At 37.4% G+C, this 19,455-nt stretch overlaps 1 protein-coding gene and 1 pseudogene across 2 annotated transcripts in view; both read right to left on the bottom strand.

Moving 5' to 3' along the window:
• Window positions 1-19,455, bottom strand: part of RPS6KA6 (ribosomal protein S6 kinase, 90kDa, polypeptide 6) — a 154,761-nt gene that overhangs the window by 93,021 nt on the left and 42,285 nt on the right. For both annotated transcript variants that reach the window (XM_008585631.1, XM_008585690.1), the window contains one exon: window positions 8,951-9,067. In XM_008585631.1, the coding sequence (XP_008583853.1) occupies window positions 8,951-9,067 (117 nt within the window). The remainder of the gene's footprint in view (window positions 1-8,950; window positions 9,068-19,455) is intronic.
• LOC103601535 lies at window positions 10,091-11,569 on the bottom strand (annotated as a pseudogene).

Genomic DNA, 19,455 nt, shown 5'->3' with positions numbered 1-19,455 from the left:
ATGTGTTTCCAGAAATTTATCCATTTCCTCCAGATTTTCAAATTTTTTGGCGTATAGTTGGAGGAATTTTGAGTGTTTTTGAGGATTCAGAATTAATAAATTTAATAATTGTTAAAGCCTCATCAAGGACATTCTTAAACTGTGTGAACCAGTAAAGAATACAATGAATACTTATACCATTTGAAGTCACTGCCATGATTGAACCAAGGTGCCAGCAGTTGAACAACTAATACCTAAATATTATTATGAAATAGCTATGACCAGAGGACTCCCCAAAAGGGACTTGGGGATGCCCAGAGGCATGCAGACTACACTTTCACAAGCACTGTCCTAGAACATAGCCCATAGTAGGATTGAAAAGAATAGAGTATAAAAGGTAAGAAGAGGCAATCAAAGAAGAAAGGGACAGTCTAGGCTTTCAGGAAGATACTGCTGCACAATGCAGATTTTTTTTTTCTAACTGTTTTAACACTAACTAGTGTGACATGTCATCTAATAGAAGCTATCATTTCAGTCTAGAGAAGTAACTGTTTTTTATATTCATCACCTTTTTTTTCTTTTTGGTCTTATGGGTAAACTTTCCTAGTGTAAGAAAACATATTTCTTCACCCTCTGCCCATGGTCAACGACAGAAGTAGTTGCCTGGCTTCAAACTACTGTATCTAAAATGACATCTATCCTGATAGGAGAGATTTCATTTCCATCACACTAATCCAATTATAGAAAACTGTCTAGAAGAAAAATGAGTGAGTTACTCCAGTACACTATTCTCTTAATCACATAAATGTCTATATTTTCCAAAAAGAAGTACTCAAAAAGCATTCGTTGAAATGAACTGGAATATCACACATCTTTATTTTTATTATAATTTTTTTCAGTATTTTTCTTTTTCCTTTTTCTTTTTTTTATTGAAACATTGTTGGCTGTACATATCTGTGGGGAACAGAGTTGACTATCTATACCTGTATGCAATATGTGGTGCTCAGATCAGGCTAATTCAACATTATACAATGTAACCATTTTTGTAGCTCATTAGAAATTCCTACCTTACACATCCCTCCCCCTTTCCCACCTCTGGTATCCTCAGTTCGGTTCTCTCCCTTTGAAACTTCAAGGTATTATTGTGATTGCTTTATCTTTCTTTCTTTCTTGTTTTATTTATTTGTTTTTTAGCTCCCACTTATGAGTGAGGACATGCAGTAATTCTTTCTGTGCCTGGCTTATTTCATCTAAGTTCATCAATGTTACTGTGAATGGCAGTGTTCCATTCTTTTTTATGGCACAGTGGTATTCCATTGTGTATATATACCAAATTTTCCTTATCTAGTCATCTAGATGCACATTTAGGTTGGTTCCAACTCTTGGATATTATAAATGAAACTGTGATAAACATGGTGTGCAGGTATCCATTCGACATGATGATTTCCATTCCTTTGGGTATACATCCAGTAGTGGGATTGCTGGATCATATGGCAGTTCTATCTGTAGTCGTTTGAGGAAACTCCATTGTGTTTTCCATAATGGCTGCACCAATTTACAGTCCCACCAACAGTGTAGGAGGGTTCCACTTTCTCTGCATCCTCACCAGCATTTGTTATTCTCTGTCTTTTTGATACTAGCCAGTCTAACTGGGGTGAGATGATACCTCCAAGTGGTTTTGATTTGCATTTCCCTGATGCTGAGTGATGCTGACCACTTTTTCATGTGTCTGTTGGCCATTTGTATTTGAAGAGGCAGTCTTTTTCTGAATATATGTTCTTGGTGTCTTTGCCAAAGATCAGTTGGCTGTAAGTTTGTGGGCTGACTTCTGGGTTCTCTACTCTATTCCGTTGGTCTGAGTGGCTGTTTTTATTCCAGTACCATGCTGTTTTGGTTACTACAGCTTTGTAGTATAATTTGAAGTCAAGTAGTGTTACACATCTGGCTTTATTTATTTATTTTTTGCTCAGGATGGCTTTGGCTATTCATGGTCTTTTCTTGTTCCATATGAAAGTTTGGGTTCTTTTTTCTACTTCTGTGAAGAATTTCATTGGTATTTTGATGGGGATTGCATTGAATCTCTAGATTACTTTGGATAGTATGGACATTTTCACAGTGTTAATTCTTCCAATCTAAGAATGGAATGCCTTTCCATCTCTGTGTCCTCTAAATTTCAATCAAAAGTGATTTGTAGTTCTCATTGTAGAGATCTTTCACCGCCTTTGTTATATTTATTCCTGGATATTTTATTTATTTATTTATTTATTTATTTATTTATTTATTGGTGACTATTGCAAATGGATTAGCTTTCTTGATTTCTTTCTGTGCAAATTCAATGCTGGAATATAAAACTGCTATTTATTTTCGAGTGTTGATTTTCTATCCTGTAACTTTACTAAAATTGTTTATCATCTCTAAGAGCTTTTTTTGTACAGTCTATAGGATTTTCTATATATAAGATCATGTCATCTACAAACACAAACAGACTTCGTCTTTTCCATTGTAAATGCCCTTTATTTCTTTCGCATACCTAATTGTTCTGGCTAAAACTTCCAATACTGTGTTAAATAGGAGTGGTAAGAATGTGCATCCTTGTCTTGTTCCCGTTCATAAGGAGAATGCTTTTAGCTTTTCCCAATTCAAGATGACATTGACAGTGGGTTTGTCAAATATGGCTTTTAAGGTGTCAAGATACTTTTCTTCCATAATTAACTTGCTGAGCGTCTTTATCACAAAGGGATATTGAATTCTTCAAATGCTTTTTCTCCATCTATTGAGATAATCATATGTTTTTGTCTTGATTTTGTTAATGTGGTGTATCACATTTATTGACTTGCATATATTGAACCATTCTTGCATCCCTGAGATGAATCCCACTCAATTGTGGCATACAACATTTTTGATGTGTTGCTGTATTCTATTTGCTAATGTTTTATTGAGGATTTTTATTGTATCTTTGCCTGGTTTTGGTATCAGTATGATGTTGGCCTCACAGAATGAGTTTGGGAGAGTGGCCTCTGATTCCATTTTTCAGAATAGTTTGAAGAGAATTTGTATTAATTTTTCTTTAAAGGTTTGGTAGAATTCAGAAGTAAAGCCATTTGGCCCTGGGATTTTCTTACTTGGGAGACTGCAGATTACTGCTAAAATTTCATTGATTTTTACTGGTCTGTTCAGGTTTTCTATTTCTTCTTTGTCAGTCTTAGAAGTTTGTATGTGTCCAGAAATTTATCCATTTCCTACAGGTTTTTAAATTTGTTGGCATATGGTTGTTTACAATAGTCTCTAATGATTCTTCATATCTAATGTATCCTTTTTCATTTCTAAATTACGTTATTTTGGTCTTCTCTGCTCTTTATTTTAGTTACCCTAGTTAATGGTTTGTCTATTTTGTTTATCTTCTCAAAAAATAACTTTTTATTTCATTGATTTTTATATCTTTTTTTGGTCTCTATTTCATTTAATTCTGCTCTTATCTTATTTCTTTGCATCTACTACTTTTAGGATTGGATTGTTCTTCTTTTTCTAGTTCTTTGAGATGTATATAGCATTAAGTCATTTGTTTTAAATCTTTCTGTTACTTTGATGTAAGTATTTATTGCAATAAACTTCTCTCTTAGTACTGCTTTTGCAATATCTCACAGGTTTTGGTATGATATGTCTTTATTTTCATTAGTTTCAATCAATTTTTCTATATCCTGTTTAATTTCTTATTGGACCCATAAGTTGTTCAGGAGCAGTTGTTTAATTTCCAAGTGTTTGTACAGTTTCCAGAGTTTGCTTGTGACTGATTTCTAGTTTTAATCTATTATGGTCTGAAAAGATACTTGAAATGATTTCTGTTTTTTTCAAATTTGTGGAGGCTTGATTTGTGACCTAAAATGTGATCTATCCTGGAGAATGTTCCATATGCAGATGGGAAGAATGTATATTCTGTGGTTGTTGTATGAAATATTCTGTAAATATCTGCCAAGTCCAGTTGGTCTAAAGTATGGTTTAAACCCTGTGATTCTCTGTTAATTTTTCCCTAAATGACCTGTCCAACGTTGTGAGAGAGATGTTCAGGTCCCTAATACTTATTGTATTTGGTTCTCTTTCCTTAGGTCTAATAGTGTTTACTTTATATATCTGGGTGCTCCAATGTTGGATGCATATATATTTATGATTGTTATGTCTTCCTTGGGATAGATCCCTTTATCATTATATAATGGTTGTCTTTGTCTCTTTTTATAGTTTTTGGTTTAACATCTATTTTAACTGATATGAGAATAGCTACTCTTGCTTGTTTTTGATTTTCATTTGCGTGGGATATATTTTTCCATACCTTCACTCTTAGTCTGTGTGTGTCCTTACACATGAGGTGAGTCTCTTGTAAGGAGCATATAGCTTGGTCTAGCTTTTTAATCCAATCTCCCAGTCTGTGTGTTTTTGAGTGGGGAATTTAATCTGCTTGTATTTATGGTTGTTACTGAAAGGTATTGTCTTACTTCTGGCATTTTATTTATTTTAATTTGGATGTTTTAAATATATTTTGTAACATTTCATCCCACATATCATTAATAACATTAAGAAAATTAATGTTAATCATTAATCATTAATAACATTATACTTGCTGTATTAACATAAAATTTTATACGCACCTTCCATGATGATAATGCATGCCTCTTTGAAGTACAATTTTAAATTGAGTTTAGTTGGGTTTCTCCCCCATTAAATAGACTGTAAAAACAATGTCACAGGCTTTATATGGGCTAAAATCCCATTCATTGCATTTTAACAATGAAACCTTCACAGAAAAACTTAAATAAGACTGCAGCCCAAAGTTTCTTGGAATTGCTCCCACACTTATCTGATTCATAGCCTTGGCCAAATTCCTCAAGAAGTTCAGCATATAACAAGTCACACCCACACAATGCCTACGCAAATGATGTAATACTGACAAGTATGTTCTCATCCTAGGAAGAAAAAAAAAAGAAAACCCACCTCCTCATTATTTCTTTGGTTGATAAGCTACATAAAGATCACTATCTTATGTTTTGGTACTAGGAATACAATAAAGGCTTCAGTGATATCCTTGTTAAAGCAATGTTTCTGCACAGATAGAGCTGAATGTTCCCTGAATTTAAGGACTACATTAACAACCTGTCAACATGTTGCTATATTTAACATAAAGATGTTATTGAAGACATTTCATTATGTTATACAGTATTATTCTCTTCATAAAGACCCACAAGAGAAATTTCTCTGGTCTGTTTGATGTTTCTACATTAAAGATACTCTCAATAATCACATACTTGAATGTATCTACTTCTTTATAATGGCTGCCAGAAAACATAAGTCTTCATTTTTGGCCCACTTCTAGAAGACTTATCAACTCTATGTCACGCATTTGTAAACAACAGAGTGTACTACTGGCTTCATCTAATCTTTCCTGCTCTGATTTTTCTGTTTCCATCATCTTTCCCACTCATTTTTCATTTAATTTTATTTATTATTCATCTATGAAAGCCTTAAATCCTTTCCAGAACAAAGCTAGAGATAAATATACATATGAATAAATACATACATCAACTGACAACGAGTTTTAATGGCTTTAAATGTTTGCCTGGTGAGATTTTATTCAAGTCAAATATTTAAGCATTTACTTATTTATTTATTAGGTTTTTATTTTATTTTATTTTTTAATTATTATTGAATCAAAATTGATTATACATATTTTTGGGGTTCAACATCGATATATGTTGATCAAATCAATATTACTAGCATATATATTGTTATGAATTGTAAATATGCTTTGTGCCCCTTGGCCAATCCCTCCTCATCCCCCTTTCCCCCTCCCTCCCCCCCAATCACCCTAGATTTCTTCTCTCCCTTTGAAAGAATAATGGTTACTCTGTTGATTTGCTGCCCAAGTGATCTGTCCAATGCTAAGAGGCATGATTAGGTCCCCCAATACTATCATAGAGCAGATGCCTCTTCTGTCACTCTGAAATGGGCTCTGTGGAAAGAGACATCCTCCTCCTTTCTTTATCTCTGCTGGTGATTCCCCTTGTGTCAACGCACTCCAGTGGCTAGCGGACCATTTGCATGGTGGTTGTGGCATCAGCCGCCTTCACTGCAGTCATGGTTATCGTAGTGGCTGTGGTGAGCCACCCACATGGAGGAGATATTTTTGGCATGTTCCTTAGTGCTGGTGGTGTGCCTGGTTGTGGAGAGTATCTGATCCCTGGCTCCATGCCCAAGATGCTAACACAGCGTGCCTGGTTGAGGGAGTGGGGTCTGGTCCCCTTCTCCATGCCCTAGGTCCCCAGGTGGTCCCCAAGGCACTGGCACGGTGTGCCTGGTTGTGGGAGGGGGGGTCTGGTCCCCTTCTCCATGGCCTGGATCCCTGGGCAGGCCAAGAGGCACTGGTGCAGGGTGCCTGGTTGTGGGAGGGGGGTCTGGTCCCCTTCTCCATGCCCCATGTCCCCAGGCAGGCTCCAAGGTGCTGGCGAAGTGTGCCTGGTTGTGGGAGTGGGGTCCAGTCCTCTTCTCCATGCCTCGGGTGCCCAGGCAAGCCCTGAGGCACTGGTGCCGTGTGTCTGGTTGTGGAATGGGGGTCTGGTCCCCTTCTCCATGCCTCAGGCCTCTGGGTGGGGCCCTGAGGTGCTGTCATGGTGTGCCTGGATGTGGGAGTGGGGTCCAGTCCCTGGCTCCAAGCTTCGGGTTCCTGGGCGGGTCCCCAGGCTCTGGTGGTATGAGTGGTTGTGGGTGGGGGTCCTGCCCCTGGCTCCATGCCTCATGTCCCCTGGTGGGCCCTAAGGCATTGGTGGCATGCCTGGGTCAGAACTAATTTTTGTCCTTTGCTTACTTCTAAAATGGGGGAACTTCCTGTGGGAACCAGCACTTGAGCTGTGTGGTTGAGCTAAATTGCTGCTTTGCTGCTGTTTTCCTAGGGAAGGCTTTTTGTGACACTCAGGGTTTAATGGCTGACCTTATAGGTACTTCTGGCTCTCCAGATACTCAGTGCACCTGGGTTGTGTAGAAACTCTGATCTGTGCCTGAGTTTTTTCATCAAACTGCACCCCATGCAATTCTGCATTCCCAACCAGTCTCCTCTAAGTGGTCCTGTGCTGTTTAGGGGTGCAGATCGGCTGTTCTTGCCATGTCCCAGTGTTCTCCTGGTGGGCCTGTCTCCCCCACTGCCCATGCTCCAAACACTTCCCATGGGATGGGCCATGCACCAGTCCCTTGCATTGACTCACTGGCCTCTGCATGGCACCCCTTTTTCAGCTGTTTTGGCCCCTCACTCCTGCGTGGGTCCACAGGAACCCTATTGGTCTTGCTGTCCTAGGGGCCACCAAAGTCCTCTTCTCCCCTTCTGCCTCCAAATAACTCCATCCAAAGGGCACAGCTGAGGCTTCTGCCAGCTCCTGCTCCATGCGCTCCAGCATTAAAGCAGCCGCGGCCCGAAATGCTGAGTAGTTTTTTTTTTTCTCTCATCGTGGTTTCTCCCACCTTCATGAGTTCCGTAGGTCTCTCCTCCTCTTCAACTGAGCTCCAGTGGCCCCAGCTTGGCTGATATTTCATTTTTATAGGTGTAAATTCGTTGATTTGTGGGAAAGAGTGATGCTGGGGACCATATATTCTGCCATTTAAACCGGAACTCAAATATTTAAGCATTTATACAAGACATTTGGGATATAAAAGAATTTCATCTCTGTTCTTCTAAAATTAACATCATAAAATAGATATATAGTACAAAATAGTTAAAAGAATATTATCTTTTTAGAAACTTTAATATAAAGGTGTGTCAAATACACATGCCTATTCTACAGGTCAGTTCTATAAACATTCCCCACCACCACCACCACCAATCTATTACCAGCTCCTTCTAATTTTTCTCTCTCCAGCACACTGTTTAAGTCCTATCTCCTTCTCTTTATATATCTCCTGTATCAATTCACTGACAAGTGATAATCCATGTTAGTTTGTACTTTCTGTGTCCTGAAAATATTTCTCTATATTTCACATGTATATTCTATATTGAATAGATATCAGACTACTTTAAGTCAACTATCTATTTTATATTCACCAATACTGCTTGTACAACTGATGTATGCATATGGAGTGCTCGATAAATGTCTTTGTTTTAAGATGTTCCAGAGCACTATCAATAATCACTGCTCAATTGCCTTACTTTGCTACTTCAAAACTAAACCTCAGCCATCCTGATATTTGTAGTTACTCCTTATCTTTCTCCCCTTAAATTATGGTTGTTGCTGTTTTCCTAAAGCCTGTTACTTTCTGTGCATATGTGATAATTTTTACATCTTAGATGTTAAGGGTACAGAGGTCAGTAACCAGACTTACATACTTCTTTTCCAAGAACCATATGTTATTAAGCACTTATTAAACAACTCTAATAATGAGGGTAAAAGTTAATCTTCCTCAATTTTGCTTTGTCTCGATTTTCACACAATCCATATATTACCCAGTACCGACCCTTGCTCTACTTTACACACCCTTATTCTACTTTGCTTTAACAGATGATAGATAAACTCATGAATTCATATATGAATTAAGAAATAAATTCACACTGCTGTGATAGAGCTAAGAAACGGAGATGAAATCAACAGGAGAGAACAAGTTGTGTCCATGCCAGCATTTGAACAGGAAAACAAGGAATACCATTTTTTTATAAAAATCAAACTACCCTGATTTAGGCAGCCAATAAAGAGCACACTGTATTTCTCCCTAGAGAAATCAGTAAGCCCAAGGGATTGGTAAACCTTGACTATGACATAGTAGTATTAAAAATGGAAATAAAGGCATGACAGATATAAAATAAGTAAAATTAAATTAAATAGTTACCTTTGTGTGAATTCTTTCAGAAGCTTAGAAATGGCACACTCATCAGACTTCTATTTACATGCACACTTTTTGCTAAATGTTTAGAAGAGAAACAAATGTGAAGGAAAGTATTCATTACCTTTCCAAATGATCCCTGACCAAGAACTTTGAGCAACTCAAACTGCGCAGGATCTGCTTTCTCATATCCTTCCTTAACGTGATGAGTAATAGGAATTTCTTTAACAACTCCTTCATCCTGTGAAAAGAAATCCAAATAATACTCAAATCCAGGTCCAACGTCTTATGATAAGCTCCATTAAGAACCAGAATTCGCATAATGCCCAACTCCCTCAATCTATCACAGAGTTTTAAGGACTACTAGTATCCCCATTTCCATGTTTTTTTTAAATATATACAGATACACGACCATCACCCTTCCTACTATATAATTTGTTGTAAACAGAAGCATGTATAATGAAATCTGCACTTCAGCCTTCCTTTCCAATAGGTAGCAATGCAATAAAAATATTAATAACTAAGGATCTCAAGACCCTCACTGGAGTGTGACTTACGAGGTAGTGGCAGAGAAAGTTGAGCTCAAACCTTGTAAACTGTGGAGTATGGCAAAAAAAAAAAGTGGACCTCAAGAGTTCTTTTAAATAGTATTTCACTATATACTTTTAAATATTTAAATGTTCAAGTAGCCACATTAACAAAAAATAGGGGCCGCCTGTGGCTCACTTGGGAGAGTGCGGTGCTGATAACATCAAGGCCACGGGTTCGAATCCCTATATACGGATGGCCGGTTAGCTCACTTCAGAGAGCGTGGTGCTGACAACACCAAGTTAAGGGTTAAGATCCCCTTACTGGTCATCTTTTAAAAAAAATAAATAAACTGGAACAGACAAAAAAAAAATCTGCAGATCCCAAAACAAATATTTCCAGACCATGGTCATATCTTTACTGAATATTTTTTAATATTTTTTTTTTCTCATTAAACTCTGTTTTAATAGGTCTCAAAATTCTGTGACAGATTTTTGGTCAAGTTGTTTCCATTAAAAAGTACTGATTTTAAAAACTAATAACTTAAAACTGCCACACACACAAATAATGGTCCACAAAACATACTCCTTTCCTTCTGAAGGTTTTACGATGCATTGTTATCATTAACCAGTCTTTTACTATTAAACTTAAATGGCCAATTGTGATAAACAGTTTTGAGACCATTCTTCTACCACTGATTAAAACTGGGTTGGCAGGTATTAGGGATAATATTCATTTAGCCTTCTAAGCTTTCTGGGCAGACATGGTGACCTTGCCCCAAAGGAGCACAGTCAGAGAAGCTTTCAACACACAGGGGCTTGCCAGGAACCATATCAATGATGGCAGCATCACCAGATTTCAAGAATTTAGGGCCATCTTCCAGCTTCTTACCAGGACGCCGATCGAGCTTTTCCTTCATCTCAGCAAACTTGCAAGCAATGTGAGCTGTGTGACAGTCCAGTACAGGGGCATAACCAGCACCGATTTGGCCTGGATGATTCAGGACAATCATCTGAGAAGTGAGGCCAGCTGCTTCCATTGGTGGGTCATTTTTGCTGTCACCAGCAACATTGCCACGACAAACATCTTTGACAGACACGTTCTTAACATTTTTTTTTTTGTTAAATTTTTATTTTGTCAATATACACTGTATATGATTATTATGGCCCATCACCGACACCTCCCTCCCTCCTCCCTCTCTCCCCTCCCCCCCAAGAATGTCCTTTCCATTTGCTTGTTGTAACAACTTCATAAAAGTATAGTTGTTATCACGTTCTTAACATTTAAGCCCAGACTGTCTCCAGGAAGAGCTTCACTCAAAGCTTCATGGTGCATTTCAACAGACTTTACTTCAGTTGTAACAGTGACTGGAGCAAAGGTGACCACCATGCCAGGTTTGAGAACACCAGTCTCTACTCAGCCCACAGGGACAGTACCAATAGCACCAATTTTGTAGACATCTTGGAGGGGCAGATGCAAGGGCTTTTCAGTTGGACGAGTTGGTGGCAAGATGCAATCCAGAGCTTCAAACAGTGTAGCTCCACTGGCATTGCCATCTTTATGGGTGACTTTCCATCCTCTGAACTAAGGCATATTAGCACTTGGCTCCAGCATGTTGTCACCATTCCAACCAGAAATTGGCACAAATACTACTGTGTTGGGGTTGTAGCCAATTTTCTTAATGTAGGTGCTGACTTCCTTAATGATTTCCTCATATCTCTTCTGGCTGTAGGGTGGCTCAGTAGAATCCATTTTGTTAACACCAACAATCAGTTGTTTCACACCCAGTGTGTAAGCCAGAAGAGCATGCTCATGGGTCTGCCCATTCTTGGAGAGAGCAGCTTCAAACTCACCAACACCAGCAGCAACAATCAGGAAAGCACAGTCAGCCTGTGATGTGCCTGTAATCATGTTTTTGATAAAGTCTCTGTGTCCTGGGGCATCAATGATAGTCATGTAATACTTGCTGGTCTCAAATTTCCACAGGGAGATATCAATGGTGATACCACGCTCACCTTCAGCTTTCAGTTTATCCAAGACCCAGGCATACTTGAAGGAGCGAGCCCTTTCCCATCTCAGCAGCTTCCTTTGCAAACTTTTCGATAGTTTTTTTGTCAATCCCACCACATTTGTAGATCAGATGGCCAGTAGTAGTGGACTTGCCCGAATCTACGTGTCCAATGACAATGTTAAGATGAGTCTTTTCCTTTCCCATTTTTGCTTTGATTTAGTGGTGGTTTTCATGACACCTGTGTTCTGACAGCACATACCACATTTCCTACCACCTAGGTCAGGCAGAAAGGAAGCCACTCGGGGAGCGTTATTACTGTCTCTTGATGCAGGACTCCACTCAGCTGTGATGACTACACTCAAGTAGTAATTCTAGACCCTAGTTAAGCACAGTAGTGAGGATGAAAAAAACCTCAGATGTATTATATACCACAAAATAACAGAGCTGGAAGGGATACATTATCCAACATTCTGACTATATACGGAAGAAAACTGAGACCCACAGAGTTTAAGTTCACATGAGTAGTTAATCATAATGTCTAGAAGTCTCAGTAGCTTTCCATAATACCATATTAATTCTGGTCTTGGTGACAAGAATGTTCTCAATCAATTCACCCTTTAACTAATTGATTTATCAATGATGCCTGTGACGAATGTGGAGAAGAGTATGGTCACAAATGAGCTAGCCTTTATGGCAGCTAAAATAACTTCCATATCACATAGGTAGTCAGACATTCACTCTCTCAAAAGGGGTATCTAGGCAGAGGAATTTTAGTTTTAGGTATTATGAACAACTGCTATGTCAATCAGAAATGAAGAATAATTTGCTCTAAAAGGATGTCAGTGGATGTTTCTTATGCATCAAAATAATATTTCAGCAGATTCTTTTTAATCAGTGACTTATACATATAAAAATAAAATAAAATAAAAATAAATCTGCTATGAGACTGAGCCTCCCCATTGAAAAAGAGACTTTTGTGGATCTAATATACAACATAAGAACAAAGTTAATAAAATTGTATTGTATTAGGAATTTTTGTTAAGGAAGTAGATTTTAGCTGCTAATGTCACAAAAAAAAAGTCATCTAATCATGTGAGATAAGACAGGTTAGTCTGCTTCACTATTGTAACCATTTTGCTATCTATATGTATCCCGTATCATGTTGTAAATCTCAAATATACTTAATAAAACTTATTCTAAAAAAACATATATATATATATATATATATATGAGAGCATGCCCAGGGGCTTAGGCAAGAAGCCAAGGGCTACAGGCCCCTCCACCTGGAAGCAGGCAAGACTACATGCTCGGGGTCCTAGGCAAGGAGCTTAGGGCAGTATCCCCCACCCAAAGGCAAACACGAGAGCCTACCAAAAACACCACTTCCAAACAAGTGATCCACAACAGCTGCACACAAAGCCACTGTGCAGGTAGCCTACCAGACATTCAATTGCACTGATGCAAGGAGAGTCACCAGCAGAAACCAGATAAAGATGAGGATGTCTCTCTCCTCAAAGCCCACTCCAGAGTAAGAGAAGAAGCAAGTGCTCTACCAGGTGACCAGACATCACTGCAGAGGTAATAGAAACATGAAAACACAAGAAATTATGACACCACCAAAGGAATACAGTAATTCTCCAATACCAAACCCTACAAAGCAGGAAAACTTTGAAATGACTGAAAAGGAATTCTGAGCAACAATCTTAAGGAAACTCACTGAGATACAAGAAGAGTCAGTTAGAAAATGTAATGAAACAAGAAAAAAATCCAGGATATGAAGGAGGAAATTTACAAAGAGATTAATACCTTAAAACAGAGTGTAGTAGAACACATAGAACTGAAAGAATCACTCAATGAAATAAAAACAGAAACAACAGCTTAAATAGCAGGCTAGAACAAGAAGAATTTCTGATATTGAAGATAGTCTTTTTGAAATAACCTAGGCAGACCCAAAAAAAAGGAAAAAATAATTTTAAAAAATGAAGAGAATCTAAGAGAGCAAGCAGACAACCTTAAGTATACAAACATTCGAATCATGGATGTTCTAGAAGGGGAGGAGAAAGGAAAAGGCATGGAAAACCTATGCAATGAAATAATAACAGAAAACTTCTCAGGTACAGGAAGGACATGGACCTTCAGATCCCGGAGGATCAAAGAAAGGGGGTGGGGGGGTGGGGAAAGAAATGGCATTGAAAACATATTCAACGAAATAATAGCAGAAAACTTCCGAGGTATATGGAAAGACAAAGATTTCCAGACTCAGGAAGCTCAAAGATCCCCAAACAGATTCAACCCAAAAAGATCCTCTCCAAGACACATTATAGCCAAACTGGCAAAGCTCAAGAAAAAGAAAGAATCTTAAAAGAAGCAAGAGAAAAGTGTCAAGTTACTATAGAGGAACCCCTGTCAAACTAACAGCAGACTTCTCAACTGAAAGTCTATAGGAAAGAAAATGGGATTATATATTCAAAATACTAAAAAAAAAAAAAAAAAAGAAAGAAAGAAAGAAACCCTGCCAGCCAAGAATATGATACCCAGCAAGGCTGTCCTTTAGAAATGAGGGGAAAATACTGTATTTTCCAGGCAAACAAAAGCTACGGGAGTCTACCACCACATGACCAGCCCTACAAGAAGTCCTCAAGGAAGTCCTGCATCTGGAATCCCAAAAATGATAATCACTACAACAAATACATGAGAAAGAACAAAACCCACTGGTAGAACAAAAATGTAAATGAGAAAGAGAAAGAAACTAAATCTTACCATCACAAAAAGCAAGAGTGACAATGTAATAATGCCCTTACTTTATTTCTAATTTTAGTAATTTCAGACTTTTCTCCTTTTTTTGGTCAGTATAGATACAGTTTTGCACATTTTGTTGATCTTTTAAAATAATCAACTTTTGGTTTTGTTGATTTTTTCTACTGTTTTTTAATTGCCTATTTCATATATTTCTGTTGTGATCTTTGTTATTTCCTACTAATATTTGCTTTTGGCATAGTTTGCTCTTCTTTTCTTATCTTCTTAAGGTAGAAATTTACAGTGCTGAATTGAAATTTTTCTTATTTTTAATATAGGTGTTTACAAGTATAAATTTTCCTCTAAGCACTGCATGAACCCTGCACCCTATAAATATTGATATATTGCACTTTAATCTTTATCTTGAAGTACTCTCTAATTTCCCTGTGGTTTTTCTTTTTACCCACTGTTTATTTAGAAGAGTGTTGCTTAATTTCCACACAACTGTGAGTTTTCTAAATTTCCTTCTGTTACTGTGATCAAAGAAAATGTTTTCTATGATGTTTTTTTTTTAAAAAAAGGAAAAATTTAAACAAAACAAAAAGCTTCAGGGAAAGATTTCTATTATCTTTCAATTCCATTTTCAATGAACTTTTGGAAGTGTCTTTGTATTTATATTATTGCTTTTTGATGCAATTATGTTGCTAAACTTATTTAATTTCTGTTCTTGATTTATTTTATTAAGTGGACTCATTGATTTACTTAGAAATCAATTTGTCTCTGAGAAGTTTATTCATCTTCTGCTCTTGAAATTCATTTGAGAGAGAGGCCTGAGAGCTGCTGGTCCCACATGCTCCGAGTCAGCCACACCAGAAAAGGGAGGCATTGAGGGACCTCCAACCCAGGTCAGTCTCTGCTATTTAGAGAGGCCAGAGAGCTGCCAGGCCCACATGCCCGAAGTCAATAGCACCAGAAAAGGCAGGCACCGTGGGACCCCAAGTCCAGGCCAGTGTCTCCCATCCAAAGAAGCATGACAGCCACCAGGCCCACACATGCCAACTCAGCACACTGGAAAAGGCAGACGCTGTGGGACTGCCAGCCCAGGTCAGTCCCTGCCACTTAGAGAGGGCCAAGAGCCACCAGGCCCACACACCCAAAGTCAGCCACACCGGAAAAGGCAATCACTGTAAGACCAAGAGCTCAGGCCAGTGCCTGCTGACCAGAGAGGCCAAAATGGGCAGCCCATTCAGGATCCATGCCAGACATCAGGGTGGAATGAGTGGACCATGATACCCCCTGCCATAACACCAAAGGAAAGATACAAGAAATACGAAAAATCACGAAAGTACATCACCACCAAAGAAAAAAATGACTCTCAAGCTCTAGAACCTATAGAACAGGAAGTCCTTCAAATGACTGACAAGGAACTTAGAGTAACAATTCTAAGGAAACTAAATGAGATCAAAGAAATTTAGTTTGACAACAAAAGGAAATGAGAAAAATATATACAGGATCAGAAGAAGAAATGTACAAAGAAATCAATGCCCTGAAAAAGAATGTAGCAGAGCTTGTGGAGCTGAAGGATTCATTCAACAAAATAAAAAACACAACAGTCTAACCAGCATGCTAGAGCAAGCAGAAGAAAGAATTTCTGACCTTCACGACAGGCTGTTTGAATTAACACAGACAGACCAGAAAAAAGAATTTTAAAAATTGAAGAAAATCTAAGAGAGATACCAGATAACATTAAGTGATAAAATATACAAATCATGGGTATTCTGGAAGGGGAGAAAGAAAGAAATGGCATTGAAAATATATTCAACAAAAAAAATAGCAGAAAACTGCCCAGGCATAGGGAAAGTCACAGATCTTCAGATTCAGGAGTCCCAAAGATCCCCAAACATATTGATCCCAAAAAGGTCCTCTCCAAGATGTATTATAGACAAACTGGCAAAATTCAAAGACAAAGAGAGAATCTTAAAAGCTGCAAGAAAGAAGTAGCAAGTCACCTATAAAGGAGCCCCAATCAGAATAACATCAGACTTTTAATCAGAAATCCTAAAAACCCAAAAAGAATGGGATGATATACTCAAAATATTAAAGGACAAAAATTGCCAGCCAAGAATTCTTTACCCAGCAAAGCTATCCTTCTGAAATGAAGGACAAATAGTATATTTCTTAGACAAAGAAAAACTGTATGATATAACTACCATAAGACCAGCCTTACAAGAAATTCTCAAGGAAGTAGTGGGTTTCATACTGAAAAAACAACCATCATGGCCATGAATACTCAGGAAAGAACAAAACCTGCTAGTAAAACAAAAATAATAACAATAAAGAAAAAGAAACAGCTTATCTACCATCCCAAGAAACCAACAAATACAAAAGACAAACAGAAAATAAGAAAGAAAGGAACAAAAGATACTTAAGACAGCCAAAAAAAATCAATACAATGGTAGGAGTAAATAAACACCTTTCAATAATAACTCTAAATGTGAAGGGATTAAATTCCCCAGTCAAAAAACACAGACTGACTGACTGGATTAAAAAGATGGACCCAACAATGTGCTGCCTTCAAGAGACTCACCTCACCTGTAAAGACACACATAGACTAAGAGTGAAAAGATGGAAAAAGATATACCATGCAAATAGAAATGAAAATCGAGCTGGAGTAGCTATTCTTATATCAGATAAAACAGACTTTAAAGCAAAAACCATAAAAAGAGATAAAGGAGGCCACTATATAATGATAAAAGAATCTATCAATCAAGAAGACATAACAATCGTGAATATATACACGTCAAATGTCAGAGCAGCCAGATTTATAAAGCTAACACTATTATATCAAAAGAATGAGATAGACACTAACACCATAATAGCAGGGGACCTGAACACCCCATTCTCAATATTGGACAGATCATCTAGGCAAAAAATCAGTAGAGAAACACAAGATCCAAACAACATTTAAGACCAAATGGACTTGGCAGATTTCTACAGAATGTTCCACCCAACAAACTCAGAATATTCATTCTTCTCATCAGCTCATAGAACATTATCCAGGATAGACAACATGAAAGATCACAAAGCATGTCTCAACAAATTCAAAAAAATTGGAACTATTCCATGTATATTTTCAGATCACAATGGATTAAAATTAGAAACAAATAAGAAATGAAACTCTGGAAACTATACAAACACATGGAAATTAAACAACACTCTACTTAATGACATATGAGTACAAGAAGAAATTATACAGGAAATCAAAAAATTTCTTGAAATTGATAAAAATAATAACACACCATACGAAAACCTGTGGGATACTGCAAAAGAAGTACTAAGGGGGAAATTTATTGCATTAAATGCTTAATTCAGAAGAACAGAAAGATGGCAAAAAAACAACCTAACACTTCACCTTAAAGATCTAGAAAAACAAGAAGAATACAAACCCAAAGTTAGCAGACAGACAGAAAGAAATAATTAAGATCACAGTAGAACCAAATGAAATAGAACCCTGAAAAATGATACAAAAGATCAATAAAACAAAAAGTTGGTTTTTTGAAAAGATAAATAAAATTGACAAACCTTTAGCTAGACTAAGAGAGAAGACCCAAATAACAAAAAAGAAATGAAAAAGGTGATATTACAGCTGTACCTCAGAAATACAAGGAATCATTCAAGACTAATAACCAACTATATGCCAACAAATTTGAAAATCTAGAGGCAATGGATAAAGTTCTGGACACATACAAACTACAAAAACTGAGTCAAGAAGATACAGACAATCTGAACAGACCAATAACAATAAAAGAGATGGAAGCTGTTATCAGAAGTCTCCCAACAAAGAAAAGCCGGGAACTGGACGGGTTCACTGCAGAGTTCTACCAAACCTTCAAAGAGGAACTGCTACCAATTCTCTACAAAGTATTCCAAACGATTGAAACGGAGGCCATTCTACCAAACTCATTCTATGAGGCAAACATCACCCTGATACCAATACCAAATAAAGATACAACAAAAATAGAAAACTACAGGCCAATAGCCTTGATGAATAAAGATACAAAAATCCTCAGTAAAATACTAGCTAACAGAATACAGCAATACATACACAAAATTATCCAACATGATCAAGTGGGATTCATCCCAGGGATGCAAAGTTGGTTCAACTTACACAAATCAATAAATGTGATGCACCACATCAATAAAAGCAAAGACAAAAACCATATGATCATCTCTATAGATGATGAAAAAGAATTTGACAAAATTCAACATTCGTTCATGACACTCTCTACAAGTTAGGTATAGATGGAAAGTGTCTCAATACAATTAAAGCCATATATGATAAGCCCACTGCCAATATCATCCTGAATGGGGAAAAGCTTTCAGCTTGGTACTGGCATAACCAAAACAGCATGGTACTGGCATAAAAACAGACACACAGATCAGTGGAATAGAATAGAGAACCCAGAAATCAACCCACACACCTACAACCATCTAATCTTTGATGAACACACTAAGTCTACCCACTGGAGAAGAGACTGGCTCTTCAACAAATGGTGCTGGGAAAACTGGATTTTCATACGTAGGAGAATGAAACTAGACCCACGCCTCTCAGCATATACCAAAATCAACTCAAGATGGATGCAAGGTTTAAGTATACATCCTGAAACAATAAAAGTCCTTAAAGAAAACATAAGGGAAACACTCCAGGAAGTAGGAGTGCATACAGACTCCATGAATATGACCCCAAAACTACAGGCAACTAAAGGAAAAATAAACAAATGGGGTTATATCAAACTAAAAACCTTCTGAAAGCAAAAGAAACAATCACCAGAGTGAAAAGACAACGAGATTGGGAGAAAATATTTGCAAAATATACATCTGACAAAAGATTAATATCCAGAATATACAAGGAACTCAAACAACTTTATAGCAAAAAAACAAATAACCCAATTAAAAAAATGGGCAAAGGAGCTGAAAAGGCATTTCTCAAAGGAAGGTATATGAATGTCCAACAGAAACATGAAAAAATCTCAACATCACTCAGCATTTGGGAAATGCAAATCAAAACCACTTTTATATGCCATCTCACTCTAGTTAGGATGGCTAATATCCAAAAGACTGAGAATGATAAGTGCTGGAGAGGTTGCAGAGAAAAAGGAAATCTCATATACTGTTGGGGGACTGCAAAATGATGCAGCCTTTATGGAAAATGGTATGGATGTTCCTCAAACAATTACAGGTTTATCTAACATATGACCTAGCTATTTCACTGCTGGGAATATACCCAAAGGAATGGAAATCATCATGCTGATGGGGTACCTCTACTCCCATGTTTACTGCAGCACTATTTACAA

The sequence above is a fragment of the Galeopterus variegatus genome, unplaced genomic scaffold (assembly GCF_000696425.1).
Source record: "Galeopterus variegatus unplaced genomic scaffold, G_variegatus-3.0.2 Scaffold10, whole genome shotgun sequence".
Lineage (NCBI taxonomy): Eukaryota > Metazoa > Chordata > Mammalia > Dermoptera > Cynocephalidae > Galeopterus > Galeopterus variegatus.
The sequence above is the reverse complement of the archived record's forward strand: the minus strand, read 5'-3'. Positions and strand labels throughout refer to the sequence as shown.